Source organism: Triturus cristatus, chromosome 12, assembly GCF_964204655.1.
Source record: "Triturus cristatus chromosome 12, aTriCri1.1, whole genome shotgun sequence".
Lineage (NCBI taxonomy): Eukaryota > Metazoa > Chordata > Amphibia > Caudata > Salamandridae > Triturus > Triturus cristatus.
This window is the reverse complement of record NC_140595.1, coordinates 114,157,939-114,182,752: the sequence shown is the minus strand read 5'-3', so window position 1 is coordinate 114,182,752 and position 24,814 is coordinate 114,157,939. Positions and strand designations below refer to the sequence as shown.

Below are 24,814 nucleotides of genomic sequence, written 5' to 3'. Positions count from 1 at the left end.
TTTTAGTAACCACCCCAAGTGCATCTCTGCCTGTTTTAGTAACCACCCCAAGTGCATCTCTGTCTGTTTTAGTAACCACCCCAAGTGCATCTCTGTCTGTTTTGGTAACCACCCCAGGTGCATATCTGCCACTTTTAGTAACCTCCCAAGTGCATTTCTGCCTGTTTTAGTAACCACCCCAAGTGCATCTCTGCCTGTTTTAGTAACCACCCCAAGTGCATCTCTGCCTCTTTTAGTAACCTCCCAGGTGCATCTCTGCCTGTTTTAGTAACCACCCGAAGTGCATCGCTGCCTCTTTTAGTAACCTCCCAGGTGCATCTCTGCCTGTTTCAGTAACCACCCCAAGTGCATCTCTGCCTCTTTTAGTAACCACCCCAAGTGCATCTCTGCCTGTTTTAGTAACCACCCCAAGTACATCTCTGTCTGTTTTAGTAACCACCCCAGGTGCATCTCTGCCTGTTTCAGTAACCATCCCAAGTGAATCTCTACCTCTTTTAGTAACCACCCCAAGTGCATCTCTGCCTCTTTTAGTAACCTCCCAGGTGCATCTCTGCCTGTTTTAGTAACCACCCCAAGTGCATCTCTGTCTGTTTTAGTAACCTCCCAAGTGCATCTCTGCCTGTTTCAGTAACCACCCCAAGTGCATCTCTGCCTCTTTTAGTAACCACCCCAAGTGCATCTCTGCCTGTTTTAGTAACCACCCCAAGTGCATCTCTGTCTGTTTTAGTAACCACCCCAGGTGCATCTCTGCCTGTTTCAGTAACCATCCCAAGTGCATCTCTACCTCTTTTAGTAACCACCCCAAGTGCATCTCTACCTCTTTTAGTAACCTCCCAGGTGTATCTCTGCCTGTTTTAGTAACCACCCCAAGTGCATCTCTGCCTCTTTTAGTAACCTCCCAAGTGCATCTCTGCCTGTTTTAGTAACCACCCCAAGTGCATCTCTGCCTGTTTTAGTAACCACCCCAAGTGCATCTCTGCCTCTTTTAGTAACCTCCCAGGTGCATCTCTGCCTGTTTTAGTAACCACCCCAAGTGCATCTCTGCCTCTTTTAGTAACCTCCCAGGTGCATCTCTGCCTGTTTTAGTAACCACCCCAAGTGCATCGCTGCCTCTTTTAGTAACCTCCCAGGTGCATCTCTGCCTGTTTTAGTAACCACCTCAAGTGCATCTCTGCCTCTTTTAGTAACCTCCCAAGTGCATCTCTGCCTGTTTTAGTAACCACCCCAAGTGCATCTCTGCCTGTTTTAGTAACCACCCCAAGTGCATCTCTGCCTCTTTTAGTAACCTCCCAAGTGCATCTCTGCCTCTTTTAGTAACCACCCCAAGTGCATCTCTGCCTGTTTTAGTAACCACCCCAAGTGCATCTCTGCCTCTTTTAGTAACCACCCCAAGTGCATCTCTGCCTGTTTTAGTAACCACCCCAAGTGCATCTCTGTCTGTTTTAGTAACCACCCCAGGTGCATCTCTGCCTGTTTCAGTAACCACCCCAAGTGCATCCATGTCTGTTTTAGTAACCACCCCAGGTGCATCTCTGTCTGTTTTAGTAACCACCCCAGGTGCATCTCTGCCTGTTTCAGTAACCATCCCAAGTGCATCTCTACCTCTTTTAGTAACCACCCCAAGTGCATCTCTGCCTCTTTTAGTAACCTCCCAGGTGCATCTCTGCCTGTTTTAGTAACCACCCCAAGTGCATCTCTGCCTCTTTTAGTAACCTCCCAAGTGCATCTCTGCCTGTTTTAGTAACCACCCCAAGTGCATCTCTGCCTGTTTTAGTAACCACCCCAAGTGCTTCTCTGCCTCTTTTAGTAACCTCCCAAGTGCATCTCTGCCTGTTTTAGTAACCACCCCAAGTGCATCTCTGCCTCTTTTAGTAACCTCCCAGGTGCATCTCTGCCTGTTTTAGTAACCACCCAGGTGCATCTCTGCCTGTTTTAGTAACCACCCCAAGTGCATCTCTGCCTCTTTTAGTAACCTCCCAAGTGCATCTCTGCCTGTTTTAGTAACCACCCCAAGTGCATCTCTGCCTGTTTTAGTAAGCACCCCACGTGCATCTCTGCCTCTTTTAGTAACCTCCCAAGTGCATCTCTGCCTGTTTTAGTAACCACCCCAAGTGCATATCTGTCTGTTTTAGTAACCTCCCAAGTGCATCTCTGCCTGTTTTAGTAACCTCCCAGGTGCATCTCTGCCTGTTTCAGTAACCACCCCAAGTGCATCTCTGCCTCTTTTAGTAAACACCCCAAGTGCATCTCTGCCTGTTTTAGTAACCACCCCAAGTGCATCTCTGCCTGTTTTAGTAACCACCCCAAGTGCATCTCTGCCTCTTTTAGTAACCTCCCAGGTGCATCTCTGCCTGTTTTAGTAACCACCCCAAGTGCATCGCTGCCTCTTTTAGTAACCTCCCAGGTGCATCTCTGCCTGTTTCAGTAACCACCCCAAGTGCATCTCTGCCTCTTTTAGTAACCACCCCAAATGCATCTCTGCCTGTTTTAGTAACCACCCCAAGTACATCTCTGTCTGTTTTAGTAACCACCCCAGGTGCATCTCTGCCTGTTTCAGTAACCATCCCAAGTGAATCTCTACCTCTTTTAGTAACCACCCCAAGTGCATCTCTGCCTCTTTTAGTAACCTCCCAGGTGCATCTCTGCCTGTTTTAGTAACCACCCCAAGTGCATCTCTGCCTCTTTTAGTAACCTCCCAAGTGCATCTCTGCCTGTTTTAGTAACCACCCCAAGTGCATCTCTGCCTGTTTTAGTAACCACCCCAAGTGCATCTCTGCCTCTTTTAGTAACCTCCCAAGTGCATCTCTGCCTGTTTTAGTAACCACCCCAAGTGCATCTCTGTCTGTTTTAGTAACCTCCCAAGTGCATCTCTGCCTGTTTTAGTAACCTCCCAGGTGCATCTCTGCCTGTTCCAGTAACCACCCCAAGTGCATCTCTGCCTCTTTTAGTAACCACCCCAAGTGCATCTCTGCCTGTTTTAGTAACCACCCCAAGTGCATCTCTGTCTGTTTTAGTAACCACCCCAGGTGCATCTCTGCCTGTTTCAGTAACCATCCCAAGTGCATCTCTACCTCTTTTAGTAACCACCCCAAGTGCATCTCTGCCTCTTTTAGTAACCTTCCAGGTGCATCTCTGCCACTTTTAGTAACCTCCCAGGTGCATCTCTGCCTCTTTTAGTAACCTTCAAGGTGCATCCCTGCCTGTTTTAGTAACCACCCCAAGTGCATCTCTGCCTCTTTTAGTAACCTCCCAGGTGCATCTCTGCCTGTTTTAGTAACCAAACCAAGTGCATCGCTGCCTCTTTTAGTAACCTCCCAGGTGCATCTCTGCCTGTTTCAGTAACCACCCCAAGTGCATCTCTGCCTCTTTTAGTAACCACCCCAAGTGCATCTCTGCCTGTTTTAGTAACCACCCCAAGTGCATCTCTGTCTGTTTTAGTAACCACCCCAGGTGCATCTCTGCCTGTTTCAGTAACAATCCCAAGTGAATCTCTACCTCTTTTAGTAACCACCCCAAGTGCATCTCTGCCTCTTTTAGTAACCTCTCAGGTGCATCTCTGCCTGTTTTAGTAACCACCCCAAGTGCATCTCTGCCTCTTTTAGTAACCTCCCAAGTGCATCTCTGCCTGTTTTAGTAACCACCCCAAGTGCATCTCTGCCTGTTTTAGTAACCACCCCAAGTGCATCTCTGCCTCTTTTAGTAACCTCCCAAGTGCATCTCTGCCTCTTTTAGTAACCACCCCAAGTGCATCTCTGCCTGTTTTAGTAACCACCCCAAGTGCATCTCTGCCTCTTTTAGTAACCTCCCAGGTGCATCTCTGCCTGTTTTAGTAACCACCCCAAGTGCATCTCTGCCTCTTTTAGTAACCTCCCAGGTGCATCTCTGCCTGTTTTAGTAACCACCCCAAGTGCATCGCTGCCTCTTTTAGTAACCTCCCAGGTGCATCTCTGCCTGTTTTAGTAACCACCCCAAGTGCATCTCTGCCTGTTTCAGTAACCACCCCAAGTGCATTCCTGCCTCTTTTAGTAACCACCCCAAGTGAATCTCTACCTCTTTTAGTAACCACCCTAAGTGCATCTCTGCCTCTTTTAGTAACCACCCCAAGTGCATCGCTGCCTCTTTTAGTAACCTCTCAGGTGCATCTCTGCCTGTTTCAGTAACCACCCCAAGTGCATCTCTGCCTCTTTTAGTAACCACCCCAAGTGCATCTCTGCCTGTTTTAGTAACCACCCCAAGTGCATCTCTGCCTGTTTTAGTAACCACCCCAAGTGCATCTCTGCCTGTTTTAGTAACCACCCCAAGTGCTTCTCTGTCTGTTTTGGTAACCACCCCAGGTGCATATCTGCCACTTTTAGTAACCTCCCAAGTGCATTTCTGCCTGTTTTAGTAACCACCCCAAGTGCATCTCTGCCTGTTTTAGTAACCACCCCAAGTGCATCTCTGCCTCTTTTAGTAACCTCCCAGGTGCATCTCTGCCTTTTTTAGTAACCACCCCAAGTGCATCGCTGCCTCTTTTAGTAACCTCCCAGGTGCATCTCTGCCTGTTTCAGTAACCACCCCAAGTGCATCTCTGCCTCTTTTAGTAACCACCCCAAGTGCATCTCTGCCTGTTTTAGTAACCACCCCAAGTACATCTCTGTCTGTTTTAGTAACCACCCCAGGTGCATCTCTGCCTGTTTCAGTAACCATCCCAAGTGAATCTATACCTCTTTTAGTAACCACCCCAAGTGCATCTCTGCCTCTTTTAGTAACCTCCCAGGTGCATCTCTGCCTGTTTTAGTAACCACCCCAAGTGCATCTCTGCCTCTTTTAGTAACCACCCCAAGTGCATCTCTGCCTCTTTTAGTAACCTCCCAAGTGCATCTCTGCCTCTTTTAGTAACCACCCCAAGTGCATCTCTGCCTGTTTTAGTAACCACCCCAAGTGCATCTCTGCCTATTTTAGTAACCTCCCAGGTGCATCTCTGCCTGTTTTAGTAACCACCCCAAGTGCATCTCTGCCTCTTTTAGTAACCTCCCAGGTGCATCTCTGCCTGTTTTAGTAACCACCCCAAGTGCATCGCTGCCTCTTTTAGTAACCTCCCAGGTGCATCTCTGCCTGTTTTAGTAACCACCCCAAGTGCATCTCTGCCTGTTTCAGTAACCACCCCAAGTGCATCCCTGCCTCTTTTAGTAACCACCCCAAGTGAATCTCTACCTCTTTTAGTAACCACCCCAAGTGCATCTCTGCCTCTTTTAGTAACCACCCCAAGTGCATCGCTGCCTCTTTTAGTAACCTCTCAGGTGCATCTCTGCCTGTTTCAGTAACCACCCCAAGTGCATCTCTGCCTCTTTTAGTAACCACCCCAAGTGCATCTCTGCCTGTTTTAGTAACCACCCCAAGTGCATCTCTGCCTGTTTTAGTAACCACCCCAAGTGCATCTCTGTCTGTTTTAGTAACCACCCCAAGTGCATCTCTGTCTGTTTTGGTAACCACCCCAGGTGCATATCTGCCACTTTTAGTAACCTCCCAAGTGCATTTCTGCCTGTTTTAGTAACCACCCCAAGTGCATCTCTGCCTGTTTTAGTAACCACCCCAAGTGCATCTCTGCCTCTTTTAGTAACCTCCCAGGTGCATCTCTGCCTGTTTTAGTAACCACCCGAAGTGCATCGCTGCCTCTTTTAGTAACCTCCCAGGTGCATCTCTGCCTGTTTCAGTAACCACCCCAAGTGCATCTCTGCCTCTTTTAGTAACCACCCCAAGTGCATCTCTGCCTGTTTTAGTAACCACCCCAAGTACATCTCTGTCTGTTTTAGTAACCACCCCAGGTGCATCTCTGCCTGTTTCAGTAACCATCCCAAGTGAATCTCTACCTCTTTTAGTAACCACCCCAAGTGCATCTCTGCCTCTTTTAGTAACCTCCCAGGTGCATCTCTGCCTGTTTTAGTAACCACCCCAAGTGCATCTCTGTCTGTTTTAGTAACCTCCCAAGTGCATCTCTGCCTGTTTCAGTAACCACCCCAAGTGCATCTCTGCCTCTTTTAGTAACCACCCCAAGTGCATCTCTGCCTGTTTTAGTAACCACCCCAAGTGCATCTCTGTCTGTTTTAGTAACCACCCCAGGTGCATCTCTGCCTGTTTCAGTAACCATCCCAAGTGCATCTCTACCTCTTTTAGTAACCACCCCAAGTGCATCTCTACCTCTTTTAGTAACCTCCCAGGTGTATCTCTGCCTGTTTTAGTAACCACCCCAAGTGCATCTCTGCCTCTTTTAGTAACCTCCCAAGTGCATCTCTGCCTGTTTTAGTAACCACCCCAAGTGCATCTCTGCCTGTTTTAGTAACCACCCCAAGTGCATCTCTGCCTCTTTTAGTAACCTCCCAGGTGCATCTCTGCCTGTTTTAGTAACCACCCCAAGTGCATCTCTGCCTCTTTTAGTAACCTCCCAGGTGCATCTCTGCCTGTTTTAGTAACCACCCCAAGTGCATCGCTGCCTCTTTTAGTAACCTCCCAGGTGCATCTCTGCCTGTTTTAGTAACCACCTCAAGTGCATCTCTGCCTCTTTTAGTAACCTCCCAAGTGCATCTCTGCCTGTTTTAGTAACCACCCCAAGTGCATCTCTGCCTGTTTTAGTAACCACCCCAAGTGCATCTCTGCCTCTTTTAGTAACCTCCCAAGTGCATCTCTGCCTCTTTTAGTAACCACCCCAAGTGCATCTCTGCCTGTTTTAGTAACCACCCCAAGTGCATCTCTGCCTCTTTTAGTAACCACCCCAAGTGCATCTCTGCCTGTTTTAGTAACCACCCCAAGTGCATCTCTGTCTGTTTTAGTAACCACCCCAGGTGCATCTCTGCCTGTTTCAGTAACCACCCCAAGTGCATCCATGTCTGTTTTAGTAACCACCCCAGGTGCATCTCTGTCTGTTTTAGTAACCACCCCAGGTGCATCTCTGCCTGTTTCAGTAACCATCCCAAGTGCATCTCTACCTCTTTTAGTAACCACCCCAAGTGCATCTCTGCCTCTTTTAGTAACCTCCCAGGTGCATCTCTGCCTGTTTTAGTAACCACCCCAAGTGCATCTCTGCCTCTTTTAGTAACCTCCCAAGTGCATCTCTGCCTGTTTTAGTAACCACCCCAAGTGCATCTCTGCCTGTTTTAGTAACCACCCCAAGTGCTTCTCTGCCTCTTTTAGTAACCTCCCAAGTGCATCTCTGCCTGTTTTAGTAACCACCCCAAGTGCATCTCTGCCTCTTTTAGTAACCTCCCAGGTGCATCTCTGCCTGTTTTAGTAACCACCCAGGTGCATCTCTGCCTGTTTTAGTAACCACCCCAAGTGCATCTCTGCCTCTTTTAGTAACCTCCCAAGTGCATCTCTGCCTGTTTTAGTAACCACCCCAAGTGCATCTCTGCCTGTTTTAGTAAGCACCCCACGTGCATCTCTGCCTCTTTTAGTAACCTCCCAAGTGCATCTCTGCCTGTTTTAGTAACCACCCCAAGTGCATATCTGTCTGTTTTAGTAACCTCCCAAGTGCATCTCTGCCTGTTTTAGTAACCTCCCAGGTGCATCTCTGCCTGTTTCAGTAACCACCCCAAGTGCATCTCTGCCTCTTTTAGTAAACACCCCAAGTGCATCTCTGCCTGTTTTAGTAACCACCCCAAGTGCATCTCTGCCTGTTTTAGTAACCACCCCAAGTGCATCTCTGCCTCTTTTAGTAACCTCCCAGGTGCATCTCTGCCTGTTTTAGTAACCACCCCAAGTGCATCGCTGCCTCTTTTAGTAACCTCCCAGGTGCATCTCTGCCTGTTTCAGTAACCACCCCAAGTGCATCTCTGCCTCTTTTAGTAACCACCCCAAATGCATCTCTGCCTGTTTTAGTAACCACCCCAAGTACATCTCTGTCTGTTTTAGTAACCACCCCAGGTGCATCTCTGCCTGTTTCAGTAACCATCCCAAGTGAATCTCTACCTCTTTTAGTAACCACCCCAAGTGCATCTCTGCCTCTTTTAGTAACCTCCCAGGTGCATCTCTGCCTGTTTTAGTAACCACCCCAAGTGCATCTCTGCCTCTTTTAGTAACCTCCCAAGTGCATCTCTGCCTGTTTTAGTAACCACCCCAAGTGCATCTCTGCCTGTTTTAGTAACCACCCCAAGTGCATCTCTGCCTCTTTTAGTAACCTCCCAAGTGCATCTCTGCCTGTTTTAGTAACCACCCCAAGTGCATCTCTGTCTGTTTTAGTAACCTCCCAAGTGCATCTCTGCCTGTTTTAGTAACCTCCCAGGTGCATCTCTGCCTGTTTCAGTAACCACCCCAAGTGCATCTCTGCCTCTTTTAGTAACCACCCCAAGTGCATCTCTGCCTGTTTTAGTAACCACCCCAAGTGCATCTCTGTCTGTTTTAGTAACCACCCCAGGTGCATCTCTGCCTGTTTCAGTAACCATCCCAAGTGCATCTCTACCTCTTTTAGTAACCACCCCAAGTGCATCTCTGCCTCTTTTAGTAACCTCCCAGGTGCATCTCTGCCTGTTTTAGTAACCACCCCAAGTGCATCTCTGCCTCTTTTAGTAACCTCCCAAGTGCATCTCTGCCTGTTTTAGTAACCACCCCAAGTGCATCTCTGCCTGTTTTAGTAACCACCCTAAGTGCATCTCTGCCTCTTTTAGTAACCTCCCAAGTGCATCTCTGCCTGTTTTAGTAACCACCCCAAGTGCATCTCTGCCTCTTTTAGTAACCTCCCAGGTGCATCTCTGCCTGTTTTAGTAACCACCCCAAGTGCATCGCTGCCTCTTTTAGTAACCTCCCAGGTGCATCTCTGCCTGTTTCAGTAACCACCCCAAGTGCATCTCTGCCTCTTTTAGTAACCACCCCAAGTGCATCTCTGCCTGTTTTAGTAACCACCCCAAGTGCATCTCTGTCTGTTTTAGTAACCACCCCAGGTGCATCTCTGCCTGTTTCAGTAACCATCCCAAGTGAATCTCTACCTCTTTTAGTAACCACCCCAAGTGCATCTCTGCCTCTTTTAGTAACCTCCCAAGTGCCTCTCTGCCTGTTTTAGTAACCTCCCAGGTGCATCTCTGCCTGTTTCAGTAACCACCCCAAGTGCATCTCTGCCTCTTTTAGTAACCACCCCAAGTGCATCTCTGCCTGTTTTAGTAACCACCCCAAGTGCATCTCTGTCTGTTTTAGTAACCACCCCAGGTGCATCTCTGCCTGTTTCAGTAACCATCCCAAGTGCATCTCTACCTCTTTTAGTAACCACCCCAAGTGCATCTCTGCCTCTTTTAGTAACCTCCCAGGTGCATCTATGCCTGTTTTAGTAACCACCCCAAGTGCATCTCTGCCTCTTTTAGTAACCTCCCAAGTGCATCTCTGCCTGTTTTAGTAACCACCCCAAGTGCATCTCTTCCTGTTTTAGTAACCACCCCAAGTGCATCTCTGCCTCTTTTAGTAACCTCCCAAGTGCATCTCTGCCTGTTTTAGTAACCACCCCAAGTGCATCTCTGCCTCTTTTAGTAACCTCCCAGGTGCATCTCTGCCTGTTTTAGTAACCACCCCAAGTGCATCGCTGCCTCTTTTAGTAACCTCCCAGGTGCATCTCTGCCTGTTTCAGTAACCACCCCAAGTGCATCTCTGCCTCTTTTAGTAACCACCCCAAGTGCATCTCTGCCTGTTTTAGTAACCACCCCAAGTGCATCTCTGTCTGTTTTAGTAACCACCCCAGGTGCATCTCTGCCTGTTTCAGTAACCATCCCAAGTGAATCTCTACCTCTTTTAGTAACCACCCCAAGTGCATCTCCGCCTCTTTTAGTAACCTCCCAGGTGCATCTCTGCCTGTTTTAGTAACCACCCCAAGTGCATCTCTGCCTCTTTTAGTAACCTCCCACGTGCATCTCTGCCTGTTTTAGTAACCACCCCAAGTGCATCTCTGCCTGTTTTAGTAAGCACCCCACGTGCATCTCTGCCTCTTTTAGTAACCTCCCAAGTGCATCTCTGCCTGTTTTAGTAACCACCCCAAGTGCATATCTGTCTGTTTTAGTAACCTCCCAAGTGCATCTCTGCCTGTTTTAGTAACCTCCCAGGTGCATCTCTGCCTGTTTTAGTAACCACCCCAAGTGCATCTCTGCCTCTTTTAGTAACCTCCCAAGTGCATCTCTGCCTGTTTTAGTAACCACCCCAAGTGCATCTCTGTCTGTTTTAGTAACCTCCCAAGTGCATCTCTGCCTGTTTTAGTAACCACCCCAGGTGCATCTCTGCCTCTTTTAGTAACCACCCTAGGTGCATCTCTGCCTGTTTTAGTAACCACCACAAGTGCATCTCTGCCTCTTTTAGTAACCTCCGAGGTGCATCTCTGCCTGTTTTAGTAACCACCCCAAGTGCATCTCTGCCTGTTTTAGTAACCACCCCAATTGCATCTCTGTCTGTTTTAGTAAACACCTCAGGTGCATCTCTGCCTGTTTCAGTAACCATCCCAAGTGCATCTCTGCCTCTTTTAGTAACCACCCTAGGTGCATTTCTGCCTCTTTAGTAACCTCCCAGGTGCATCGCTGCCTCTTTTAGTAACCTCCCAGGTGCATCTCTGCCTCTTTTAGTAACCTCCCAGGTGCATCTCTGCCTCTTTTAGTAACCTCCCAGGTGCATCTCTGCCTCTTTTAGTAACCACCCTAAGTGCATCTCTGCCTCTTTTAGTAACCACCCTAGGTGCATTTCTGCCTCTTTAGTAACCTCCCAGGTGCATCTCTGCCTCTTTCAGTAACCTCCCAGGTGCATCTCTGCCTCTTTTAGTAACCTCCCAGGTGCATCTCTGCCTGTTTTAGTAACCACCCTAAGTGCATCTCTGTCTGTTTTAGTAACCACCCCAGGTGCATCTCTGCCTGTTTCAGTAACCATCCCAAGTGCATCTTTACCTCTTTTAGTAACCACCCCAAGTGCATCTCTGCGTCTTTTAGTAACCTCCCAAGTGCATCTCTGCCTGTTTTAGTAACCACCCCAAGTGCATCTCTGCCTGTTTTAGTAACCACCCCAAGTGCTTCTCTGCCTCTTTTAGTAACCTCCCAAGTGCATCTCTGCCTGTTTTAGTAACCACCCCAAGTGCATCTCTGTCTGTTTTAGTAACCTCCCAAGTGCATCTCTGCCTGTTTTAGTAACCACCCCAGGTGAATCTCTGCCTCTTTTAGTAACTACCCTAGGTGCATCTCTGCCTGTTTTAGTAACCACCACAAGTGCAACTCTGCCTCTTTTAGTAACCTCCCAGGTGCATCTCTGCCTGTTTTAGTAACCACCCCAAGTGAATCTCTGCCTGTTTTAGTAACCACCCCAAGTGCATCTCTGTCTGTTTTAGTAACCACCTCAGGTGCATCTCTGCCTGTTTCAGTAACCATCCCAAGTGCATCTCTGCCTCTTTTAGTAACCACCCCAAGTGCATCTCTGCCTGTTTTAGAACCACCCCAAGTGCATCTCTGTCTGTTTCAGTAACCTCCCAGGTGCATCTCTGCCTGTTTTAGTAACCACCCTAAGTGCATCTCTGCCTGTTTTAGTAACCACCCTAGGTGCATTTCTGCCTCTTTAGTAACCTCCCAGGTGCATCTCTGCCTCTTTCAGTAACCTCCCAGGTGCATCTCTGCCTCTTTTAGTAACCTCCCAGGTGCATCTCTGCCTGTTTTAGTAACCACTCTAAGTGCATCTTTGTCTGTTTTAGTAACCACCCCAGGTGCATCTCTGCCTGTTTCAGTAACCATCCCAAGTGCATCTCTACCTCTTTTAGTAACCACCCCAAGTGCATCTCTGCCTCTTTTAGTAACCTCCCAGGTGCATCTCTGCCTGTTTTAGTAACCACCCCAAGTGCATCTCTGCCTCTTTTAGTAACCACCCCAAGTGCATCTCTGCCTGTTTTAGTAACCACCCCAAGTGCATCTCTGCCTCTTTTAGTAACCTCCCAAGTGCATCTCTGCCTGTTTTAGTAACCACCCCAAGTGCATCTCTGTCTGTTTTAGTAACCTCCCAAGTGCATCTCTGCCTGTTTTAGTAACCACCCCAGGTGCATCTCTGCCTCTTTTAGTAACCACCCTAGGTGCATCTCTGCCTGTTTTAGTAACCACCACAAGTGCATCTCTGCCTCTTTTAGTAACCTCCCAGGTGCATCTCTGCCTGTTTTAGTAACCACCCCAAGTGCATCTCTGCCTGTTTTAGTAACCACCCCAAGTGCATCTCTGTCTGTTTTAGTAACCACCTCAGGTGCATCTCTGCCTGTTTCAGTAACCATCCCAAGTGCATCTCTGCCTCTTTTAGTAACCACCCTAGGTGCATTTCTGCCTCTTTAGTAACCTCCCAGGTGCATCTCTGCCTCTTTTAGTAACCTCCCAGGTGCATCTCTGCCTCTTTTAGTAACCCCCCTATATGCATCTCTGCCTCTTTTAGTAACCACCCTAGGTGCATTTCTGCCTCTTTAGTAACCTCCCAGGTGCATCTCTGCCTCTTTCAGTAACCTCCCAGGTGCATCTCTGCCTGTTTTAGTAACCACCCTAAGTGCATCTCTGCCTCTTTTAGTAACCACCCTAGGTGCATTTCTGCCTCTTTAGTAACCTCCCAGGTGCATCTCTGCCTCTTTCAGTAACCTCCCAGGTGCATCTCTGCCTGTTTTAGTAACCACCCTAAGTGCATCTCTGCCTCTTTTAGTACCCACCCTAGGTGCATTTCTGCCTCTTTAGTAACCTCCCAGGTGCATCTCTGCCTCTTTCAGTAACCTCCCAGGTGCATCTCTGCCTGTTTTAGTAACTAATAAGTTAATTCTTTTTCCTCCCTGCTTTTGCACGTTGTTACTGTTTTCCGTTTTTCTGTTTTTCTCTTCGCCTTCCCTTCACCTTTGGGTGTTTTTCTCTCTATTGATTTGGGACAAAGTCTTATTATGTAAACTCAGTGCCGGTCCCTAAAAATGAGTGACTGTGGGTGCCACTTGCAACCACCGGCTCAGATTAAACACTGGGGTGATATAGTCTACAGCAAGGCACTTGACCTAGGTCGCCATTCTGAATTGTGGGGTAAGTGCAGATTCGGGCTCAAACAGTATTTGTGCCCAGATCAGGATGACAAGTCATCTGTTATTCCCTGCACAAATTCTGAGGATTGTGCACTATGAAACTTGTTTAGAACGATGAAAAGTTTGGAATGTTGGTGTGGTAAAACAGTCCTGTATTGTATCTCTATTGCAAAACCGAGAATGGGGCAGGTAACTCTCTCTACTTTAGAATGAGGACCTTGGAATGCCTAGTTACTGCGTCCTAATGTAATTTTAATACAGTGATTCCTGCAATACCTGTATACATTTTTTGGACAATTTTACAAATTACAGTCTAGATGAGACATCCTAGCTCACCAGTATTAAGAACATCGTTCACTGCTCCGGTGTAATAATTGATCCTGGATCAAACAATCAATCAAATCAGGGTTTTGTATAATGCGACTACTCACCCATAAGGGTCTCAAGGTGCTGCGGGGGGGGGGGGGGGGTCTGCTGATCAGTCGAAGAGCCAGGTCTTGAGGTCCTTCCTGAATTGAGGCAGAGAGGGTGATTGCCTGAGATGCAGAGGAAGGGATTTCCAGGCCCTTGTAGTGAGGTAGGAGAAGGATCTTCCTCCAGCGGTGGTCCGGCGGACCCGTGGGAGGGTGGCCAGGGCCTGATGGGCGGAGTGGAGATGTCTGGTGGCGGTGTGAAAGGAGAGGCGGTGGTTGAGATATGCAGGTCCGACGTTGTGGAGGGCTTTGTTGGCTGCAAGAGTTGTGTTATTACAAAGCCCAGTGGATGAGGCAGCAGACAGTGTGAAAGGCAAGTCACAGAAAAAAAGAACATTGCCACTTAAACAATCAGGGTGGAGACTAGCTTTTCAGTTCCATGTCTTTTGAAAAATGTTCCTTGTCCAATTCAAAGTAATTAGCCCATCGGAGACATTTAAAGTGTATCTTTATTTGCTGCAGTGATGATGTTCATTACAAGAAAGTAGGAATCTAAATGCCCCACATATTATTTTGTCCCGGAGCCTGTTTTGAAAATGACTTACATTAAGCCGCTTAAAATAATAATTTAATACAAAATACAAGCTGCATATTGGTGTTTTTTTTCACAGTAGAGGTTCAGTAATTCATTCTAGATATCTGCAACCTAGGGATCTCTTTCATGAAAAGGAGAAAGAGATCACGGATGTAAAAGAAGGTTGGTGGTGAGGATGAGCCAATGGGACCATGTATTGTAAACTTAAGAAGTCCCCCCAACGCGCTTAAAAAAGATACTTCAAGTCACTTTAGAGTTCTGGGTATGTTTATAAGGGAATTCAGTCTACAGCCTTGTTACCCTGAATAGTTACAGAACTAGTCGATGACTTGCAAAAATCCTTCTAACTTGCTCTAGGTTATAGTTCATCCCTTATAATCAGTGGTTGTAATTCACAGGGCAATCTGGTGCAAGAGCTATTAGCTTAAGAGCCCAAGACCATTTCTCAGCTAGTTCAGGATGACAGTAGCATTTCCCCAGTAAATTTATTGTTAGGATTTCGGTATCACTATGAATTCTGAACCCTTTGAGGCATTTCCAATCCAATCTTTAAATGTAAACAAATGGATAAGTATAGTCAGTCATTCTCGCTGCATGGGCAACATTAATTTGAGGCTTTTGAATTGCCGACCGAATAGTGTTAACCCGCCAATATACCAGCATATTGTTTATTCCACATAATTAATAGATCACAGATTTAAGTTGGGTGAATTTTTGAAATTTTATCTTGATTATGAACTGGACTTAGTGGAGAGTGATCATTGGCCACAATATTTTTCCATGGAGTTGGACTAAAGATTTAATTTAAGTGCAGCACAGGACTCAATAGAGTCAGGACTATTAAGATAGGTCGCGTGTATAATAAGGTTTCATTCGCACCTTTCCTCTGAAACACAAATGCACTGCCTGCCATCTTGTATCCATGATGAACTGTGAGGGGGATGCTCTGGAGAGAAAGAATAATGTTAATCTGTGTGTGCACCTTAGTCCAGGGGTGTTCAGAGTAGGTCTAGGGAAGGATGATCCATGCCTGATGTTTATGATATGTACACAAAAAGAAAAACTGTGAGTCAAAGGAAGTTAAATGACCGTAACATAACCACTGAGTAAATACTGATCCAAATCAAACTGCTGTCAACAAGGTGTCAAATATGCAAATAGGTGTGTGTATGCATGAGAAAGATTCCCATCACCCACAACAAGTGGCTCGCTTCATCATTTGGGAACCTGGGAACTTCACCAGAGAACCATCCTCTACCAGATGGACGTAGATATTGGTTCAATGTGTGTCCCAAATGTATCTGTTGGTATAATGTTTAGATCGAAGGAACCACAGTATAAATGATAAGGAGTGATGTATGCAGTGCTTGTGATGAAGGTAAGTGATAGTTAAAATTGGTTACCCAGGCACAAATATGCTTTTAATGAGGTGCTACCTCGATACCAAGATAAAATAAGACAGTGCTATGACAGTTTGAAAGAATAACTGTGTTGGAAAAGACTGGTCTACATGTTTCAGCTCTTGGATAGACTGTATCCTAGCTTTCGTCAGGACCAGAAAGCTACTGCAAATTTGTGATGTGTGTAATACAAAAACTCAGAAAACATACAACCTGGACCTTGTTCTCGGTACAGGGGAATACCTGTGAAAATAACAGCAGTAATCAATTTAAACAGACAAACAGAGTGGTAGAATGTTAAAAATTGGTCAAAAACCGCAAAGGTATTAAGTCAATCATTTTTGCGAACGTACCATTAAGTGTACAAAGACAACTGTGCAGCCATCATTTCAAATGGAAGAGAGTTATTTAGTTGTCACTCACCCGAATAGTTCTGGGTATGTGCCTCACCCCGCCTGGCAACTGCTCAGGTTAGGAGGCACCGCTCTGGGGAATAATATAAGTGTGAAACATTATAGGACGTGACCATAGTTGTTGAAATGTTTAAACACTTAATATATAGCGCAAAATTTAAAACAAGGCGGATGAATCACACGGGAGTCTAGTCATCGAAAAAGCATGTCACTGTGCATTTCTAAACTCGTGTCTCATATCGTGGGAAAAATATGCCAAAAGGGCATAAGCAGATTACTCGAGCTACTTTTTAACTGGTAATCAATGTGCTAGAAGTTGGAAGTGCGTCTTCTTAGTTTAGAAAAATATCGCACGCACTGGAGTAAAACTGTTACTTGGAAAATGTGTGTGTTATGGTAACTAAGTAACCTGTTGGTAAGAGATCGGTTCGTTATACCTTACAGATCAAATCCTTCTAGTCAAAATGACTAACCAGTGTTTCACACTTATATTATTCCCCAGAGCGGTGCCTCCTAACCTGAGCAGTTGCCAGGCGGGGTGAGGCACATACCCAGAACTATTCAGGTGAGTGACAACTAAATAACTCTCTTCCATTTGAAATGATGGCTGCACAGTTGTCTTTGTACACTTAATGGTACGTTCGCAAAAATGATTGACTTAATACCTTTGCGGTTTTTGACCAATTTTTAACATTCTACCACTCTGTTTGTCTGTTTAAATTGATTACTGCTGTTATTTTCACAGGTATTCCCCTGTACCGAGAACAAGGTCCAGGTTGTATGTTTTCTGAGTTTTTGTATTACACACATCACAAATTTGCAGTAGCTTTCTGGTCCTGACGAAAGCTAGGATACAGTCTATCCAAGAGCTTAAACATGTAGACCAGTCTTTTCCAACACAGAGTTATTCTTTCAAACTGTCATAGCACTGTCTTATTTTATCTTGGTATCGAGGTAGCACCTCATTAAAAGCATATTTGTGCCTGGGTAACCAATTTTAACTATCACTTACCTTCATCACCAGCACTGCATACATCACTCCTTATCATTTATACTGTGGTTCCTTCGATCTAAACATTATACCAACAGATACATTTGGGACACACATTGAACCAATATCTACGTCCATCTGGTAGAGGATAGTTCTCTGGTGAAGTTCCCAGGTTCCCAAATGATGAAGCGAGCCACTTGTTGTGGGTGATGGGAATCTTTCTCATGCATACACACACCTATTTGCATATTTGACACCTTGTTGACAGCAGTTTGATTTGGATCAGTATTTACTCAGTGGTTATGTTACGGTCATTTAACTTCCTTTGACTCACAGTTTTTCTTTTTGTGTACATTAGTTGAATTGGGGATTATAAACTGTTCGAGTCCTTAAACCACATCCCTTAGACCCCCACTCTTTGTGAGATATTTTATTAGCCTTTTGATGTTTATGATAGCCATGTACAATAAATGTTAACCATAATCTATATGCAACTCATTTGCTTAGTCAGTGTTTAGCCTGAGAATCAGGCGTGGATGCTGTACAACTGGACCTATGGTGAATATCCTGCAGTAGTCACAAAAATAATGTTTACATACTGCTACAGTAGTACCCTTAAAAACTCAGCTATTGGAAAACCCATGACGAAATAGCAGGATTTCATGATTAGAAGTGAGAGCGTTCACTTCGTATTCAACCACCTTCCTAGTTTGCAAGTTGGTGTGGCCTGGCTCCATTTCACTAGCCACACTTGAAATTTCAAGCAGATAAGTCAAGTGTTCTGTTTTAAACAGTCCCTATATGACGTTCTTTTGTCTGTTCACTATTACTATTACAAATTACATCTTTTCAACATGTTGAAGCTGCTAATAACACATTTGTATGTTTTTTAATAAAAATCACAAAATGTCTATGCACTTAAATTCCGTTGTATGCTGTTTTTGGAAAATGTTATTGTTAACAACTTGTGTATCGCATACGTCTACCATTTGCATAGCACCATTGCACTTTTCGGAGCCTAGGGGCCACTTCCATATGTTTCTCAGATTTGTATTTTTTCTGTTTGGAGATCTGCCCACAGATACAAATACTTTTTAGTTGGAAATGTGGAAGGGGTGGGGGGGGACTGGAAAATGGGAAATACTACTAAAAGGAAATAGGTTAAGGGAGGAGTAAGGAAGAGTTTAGGGAAAGACATGCACACACCCACAAAAGAATAAGCCCATTGCTATTTGCAAATTGCACTTCAACAGCTACTACAGCCAAAAAAGACCCAAAACAGTAGTAAATGTTCTCTATCTCAGAGCTGGATTAAGCCCAGCACCTTGGCCAACCAATTATACTGCAACGTCCTTCTATGGAAAATAAAGAAGGTAGGGACTTCAAATAAAACCCTATAGGAATTAATGTTAAGTTAAATTATATCAACTATTACACAATATAAATAAATGTATTTGATGTTAATAAATCTATAAATAAAACAAATTATTTTATTTTTAAATAAAAATTCTAAAATGAATATTGCAAGATTTTTTATTAAAAATAATTAAACTACTTTAATTTGTGTACATCAGTTTTAATCATTTTAATACATTATCAAAAAAATATAAATTTTTACTTTAGGTGGGATTTGTTTTCTTCATTTCAGCTTCAGAAAAATAATGTTATTTTAATTGATTATATTCTAAATAATTAAAATTTCAAATTAGGTTCCTAATGCTGTATTTTTTCAATATTGTTCTACCTCTAAGTTAAATATATAAAATTAACATTAATATGTAACATAAATATATTTATTCAGATTTTAAAAAAAGTTTATTAAACTTTTTTAAATGTTTCTATACTTTACCCCGGGGATATCTATGCCTCAAATGTGGAGTCTCTGCCGAGTGGGAGGAACGCTAAATACAGTTATAAAATCTCTACTACTAGAAGGCACTTTACGGTCCATGTTTCTTGGGGTGAGGACATGGAAGTCTACAGTTTTGAGAAAGTTTACTCTCGTAAATGGCGAGTAGCCAAAAGTAGTACAGTTACACAAAAGTGTTATGGTAAATTTTCTTGTAGTGAAGCAAGAAGTGTAAATGCATCTTTTTGATTAGGGCCTATAGTGTTTTCCTAGTAAGCTGTGATGCTCCCATCAAAGGTAGTGGTGACTCTATTATGATCCATGGCACTCGTGTCACAGACCATGGTGCCCGAACAGTGAGCCAGGTTCTAAAACACATTCCTTACATCTCCCTTCACTCCACTTCCTTCCCCACCATTTTACATTAACAACATTAAAAATTATACTTCCAAAGAACATGCCTTGGCATCACCAGAGCAGCCAGCTATGTGACCTAGGTATGGATCATGAGTTCTGAAGCTCCAGCAGTCCAGGCCTTACATTAGGTGACGCATTGATGAAAGACTCGTTTTCAGACCTGTAATGACTGTATCTTCCCGGTAGTGCTTGTGCTTCTGGGAAATGAGTAGCTTCCACCTTCCTGCCTCTACCTCCTCCTTCAGCCTCTAGCTGACAGGTAAAGGTGTCTATAAAGCTTGAGTGAGAAACATTATGGGGTCAGAGCTGGGTACAGGTTCCTACTTCCCATGGGCTTTCGCCTTCCTGCCCTGCTGTCAATTAAACAGTGTGCCCTGATTTCTTCTTCTTGCCAACCTTAATTTCTTTCATTAACACCGCTCACATCATGCCAACTTCTAACACCTTCCCTGTCATACCCGTCTCATTTAACCCATTTGTTACCTCCTGTCTACCTACCAGGAAGAGGCCTTAGGGCAGCCAGCTACCCACAATGCACTTTGATTCTGCTTGGTAAGATGCAAGCATTTTGGGAGAGACCACTTACTCCACAAGACTGCGCCCCCATCCCTGCTATCTTGTCCCCTCCTTGGAACTCTTGGTGTTTTTCCATCTAATCTGTATAATTCAATATTGGTTCTACTATCCAAAGTTGCCTCAAACACTGTACAAACAATCAATATACTTATTTTTCACAATTACATTCAAGAATCTGCCTTGCCCCACTTACCAGGGTCTAGAGGTCTAGGGTTCCTTGCCATGAGCTTCTACCAAATTCGGTCACGCCATCAGCAGGTCCCTGTCCTGGTCGGGGTGATACCCTACAGCAGATAAGGTGAGCTAAAGGCATTGCCTATGCCAGAGGAAACAAGCTTGGCAAAGTCAATGTGTCTGACTTTGGCTGAAAGCATTTTGACTTTGTCAGTGCTTGTTCTGTCATGTTATTTGCAAAACGTTATCATGTCAACCACTAACCAAAATCTCCCACAATCGTACCCAAGTCCACTGTCTTACACTCAAAAAACTCTCAAAGCTTTGTTCGGGATGTGATCCGGCAGTTCACACATCCCTTAACCTTCATCTATTAGTGCCAATTTTGGGTAGATAGTTTTATTTCTGAAATAAATATTAGCATATCAAAATAGTGTAAATGGCTGATAAAATAAGAATAGCACCTCAAAGTGAAGTTGAAGGACAGAAGCTCGACAGACCAGTTCTCCCTCTAAAAAGGTCCGTGGAGCAGTGCGGGAGTGTGTTACAAACCCGCAATAAGCCACGGGGCTGGGGCAGAATTAATTTTACCCTATCCCCTGTCTCCGAAAGGCCAGTCAAGCAATAACCATGTTATGCAAGTCATATCTTTGGCTCAAGACTGCCTGGACTTTGGTCCAGCCTCACCACATGCCTACTCTCACCTACTCAGTGCCTAGATACCATCACGGGTGACAAGCAGCACTCTACACATCCACCCTACATTACATTACATGGGCAGATACATGGCTGTCTCTGTCCCAGTCCTTCCACCGTTCCAGAGGCACTAGCCTGCCTCTCATTCTACAGTTTTTGAAAGAGCCGCCCATTGCTTTCAGTGGACATTGTGAAAGCCTTCCTCACTCTATATTCCGTCTCTTTCCAGATGCGTGATGTACAGAATGAGCACCTGACGCGCTTTGTTGGGGCCTGCACCGATCCCCCAAACATCTGTATCCTGACAGAGTATTGTCCAAGAGGCAGCCTGCAGGTAAGAAGTGAATGATGGAGAACTTTGGTGGTGGAACAACACGGGGTAACTCCTAGACCTAATGTCCTAAATCATTTTCTTAAATATGTCCCTATAGCACTGAAGGTGAATATCTAACTGATACTAGTTGTGTGGCAGGGCCTTAATGGAACAAGGTTGCAGATAGTTATGAACTGTAAAGCGCTCAGTGGTGGCTCGTAGAAGCCCCAGGGTAAATGCGGTAGATCCAGTAGAATGGACCGAACAAGAGAGGTCCCTTCCCAGTCATCCCCTACTTAGCTTCAAGAGCAACTATCCGCAGATCCAGAAAAGGCCACCTCCACTGACTTAAGGGTAGCCGGGCACCTAAAGAACCCTGCAAGCTTGGGTAGAGGGAAAGTAGTCTGACATTCTTGATTTCTATCCTAGTCTTTTTTAACCATCCTGTCCTTCCCTCGAGGAAGGGAGAGTGAATTTTGGTTAGAATTGATATGGAAACATGGCTTCTGAGAGTGCAACTCAGTCCATCCTTTGCAAGAGGCAGGAGGTAAGCTAATTTGAGGTGTGCTTTAATTTATTTATTTCACACATTCATATACCACGGCTCTACCTAACACGGGCGTCTGTGTTTTTTACATAATGAACAATATGTAGGATCCAGATCTGAGACATGTGGGTTGCCGGGATCTGTTTACGCTATCAGACACAAAACAATGAGCAAGAACGTATATTAGATTTAGCATTGTAGAGACAGTAGTAAACTAAGAGAAGAGAGGGGATGTTGAGTTAGTGGGAAGAAAGAGGATCACAGAGGAGGTAGAGTGTGATGGGTTAAGTACAGGAGGAGAAAAATGGGCATCAGGTGAAAAGGGACTTGTGGATTAACAACTGGTAATTTTCTAGTTTTTATGTGAAATAGAAGGCAGTCCATTGCTTGAACAGGTGACTAAGGCAGCAGACTAACAAGGTGGCCATAGTATGGGTAGCAGCCTTTCATTGGGGCACTTCTGGTAGGCCCCAAACAAGCAGAGGTCTGTGGTACTCTTGTCTAGGCTGTGTATAGACAAGGATGGATCTACGTCAAATTGATGAAAGACCTGGTGAAACCAGTCCCCATGGCCGGTTATCATTGAACTGAGCCTACATATTGAACGGCATTCACCAGATGACAAAACAAGTCCAGTGGATGCTCCTTTCGTTCCTTCTTGACGGAAATGCAGCATTCATAATGGTAAATGCCTATGTTGCCCTCTGGTTGATCGTGGATTATATTTTACTGAATCAATTCGTCAAAACCTAATACTAAAGAAGCATTTGATTGATATCATATAGAGTGTCATTGGTGGATTTAAAAACTTCCCTTTGAGCCTTAAGTAGGAACATATTCATGGTTTACTTTTGGTTCTGCATGATTCAATCAATCAGGATTTGTATAGCGCCGCTGCTTCACCCGTGATGGTCCCGAGGCACTGTGGGGTCCTGCTGCCGGATTCAGCTGCCCATTCCTATTGGTTGAGCATCCAGATCGTGAGGTCCTTCCTGAACTGTTAGAGCGACAGAGCTGCTCTGAGGTGTAAGGGGAGGGTGTACCAGGTCTTATAGATTAAATCAGACATCGACGTCTTTGTAGTAACTCATGCTACTGGATGGTAAGAAGTCTGAAAGATACTAGACCCCCATCAAGTACGTTTTCCCTGGCGACTACAGGGTTGTGTTTGCCCACCATGCCACCCTAGACAGGAACCAGCCATATGCAAATCAGCCTTGTTCCTGCTCCAATAGAAACAGTCCAGTCTGAACTGCCAGGGAAGGAACACAGGCAACCCCAGACCAGGTTTGGCCTGTTTTGGCTTCTTCTGTAAGGTGCAGCTTGAGTTCTGTGGTACAGTGTGCACCGAACCCTAATATAGCCATACCTGCCGCTCTTAAGGCATTGTACTGAAGAAAGCAAAAAGTGATGGGTTGAAAGATTGAATTAATCTGAGCCAGTTGACACAGGCAGATTTATCAACAGTCTTGTGCTTCTGCTACCCCAAGATACACTTTGAGTCAACATGAGCACCTGGGGCTGTATTACCGGAGTGCCCTGCGGCCGCAACGGGTGTTTGCACCTGTTTTCGCGCCCCTTGTGCACTTTGGTATTACAGAAGGGGCCGCAGACACTTGTGCGTTCCCTTCTGTAATACCGATAGTACTGGCACACATAAAGCACCAGCGATACCTGAGGGTGTTCCCTCATTTGCATGGGTGGCCCCATGCAAATGAGGGATCCATTTGCCTCTGCGCCAGTGCCATATTACAGACGTGGGTGCAAAGGCAAAGAAGCTGTCAGGAGGCTCACTGACAGTGCGCCCCCTAATAGTAGCCCTGTGGAGGGGGGAAAAGATGTTCGTATTGATCCCCCAGATATCCCCTTGCAGGCGTGTTCAGTCACTCACTGCACCTGTCTACAAGGGGATCTCTAATTCCCCTTCAAAGTGCAGGGGGGGGTGCTGCCTGCACAGTGAAAAAGGGAGCGGCTTTAAAGCAGCCTCTCCCTTTTTTTTTTACCTGAATGAGCTGCCCCCAGTTCACTATAATTGAAGGGACGCCGAGCGCTATCCAGGAAAATGCGCCCATTCCATAATACAGCCCTTGGCTGGTACTGAAAAATGGTAAGCCGCTGCTCATCCTGTGTTGATCCAGAATGTTGATTACATTCTTGGTCACCCATCTGACTCAAAACCAGCCAGACCCAGGGCTGTAAAAGCAAATGGCATTTTTTAATGCACAATGCCAGGAGAAAATAGAAAACCGGTTTCTTCTTCGTTTTATTCGCACCCTTGATCTTTCTAAGAGGCTAGGTGAACTGGCATTTCCTGACCACCAATTTAAAAGATGGCATACTTCATATTAAATACATGAATGTACTTTATGAAATGACTAATGTCACATCATCAAAGTTGAGTATGCGGATTCATTAAAAGCCATGAATAAGATAAACCCAAACTAACCTCAGTTCAGTGGGGCATGGCAGAAACAGTGATGCACACATGATCGAACTAGGCAAAGTATACATGCTATATGTGTTGCATATAAACAGGCTTGACAAATCATTCTTAACTGGAATAGAGATCCTATGAGACAATGAGCATGAGTTTGGATTCAGAGATCCTGTGACATTCGATCAAGCAGTCTTCTTTGAGAAAAAAGTGATTAAAATCCAGAAACATTAGGGCATATGACAGTCAATCCTATAGGAATATCTTCCTCAGTTCCACCCCTGGGACACAGCCGCGGTTTACCTTGGTCTTCATATTCCTAATACATAGTGATTGTTCAAGGCAGAGCTGTGGATGAATTTGACCAATAAAAGAAACCAAATCAAAGGTGTCATACAACTCATAACCCTAAATGCATTACAGCCTCACTCCTAGGTCCCTCAGGTGTTTCTATGCCCAGAGGGATGATCAGTTTACATTCATGCTGACAGGGATTTACCTCTGTGCCCTTTCTCTTTTCATTTCACACTGACCCAGGTATATTAATAAGTCAGAACTGCTTATAAAGTATTCTTTGACTGAACAGTTAGGGCGCAATTCATCGTCCTTGTGTGAATGTCACACCGATGTTCAGAATTTAATAGGCGAAGAGAAACACCAGTATCTCTAGGTACTATAGTGTACGTCTCTATATCGAGTGGCAACATTTTCTGGGGCGCCTCAGCAGGACACCGCAAACCCCCCTCCCCATTTTTTTTATTTTATTTCATTATCTATAATAATAATTAACACACCCATAATATTTATTTACCTATAGGTGTGAGTTAATTATTATTATGGGTAACTAGTCAAATAAAAAAATGGGGGGTCGGGGTGTGCTGCTGAGGTGCCCCAGGAAATGGTGCCCCTCTATATAGAGTAGTACACTATAACATAACATGTATTTGTAAAGCGCATGTTCACCTGTAGGCATCTTGGAGCTGAATA

The 24,814-nt window shown here is 45.0% G+C and overlaps 1 protein-coding gene across 1 annotated transcript in view; it reads left to right on the top strand.

Moving 5' to 3' along the window:
• The window catches only part of NPR1 (natriuretic peptide receptor 1), a 735,215-nt gene that overhangs the window by 602,907 nt on the left and 107,494 nt on the right, over positions 1 to 24,814 (top strand). Inside the window, exon 11 of the mRNA XM_085639850.1 lies at positions 20,763 to 20,867. Within this exon, the coding sequence (XP_085495976.1) occupies positions 20,763 to 20,867 (105 nt within the window). The remainder of the gene's footprint in view (positions 1 to 20,762; positions 20,868 to 24,814) is intronic.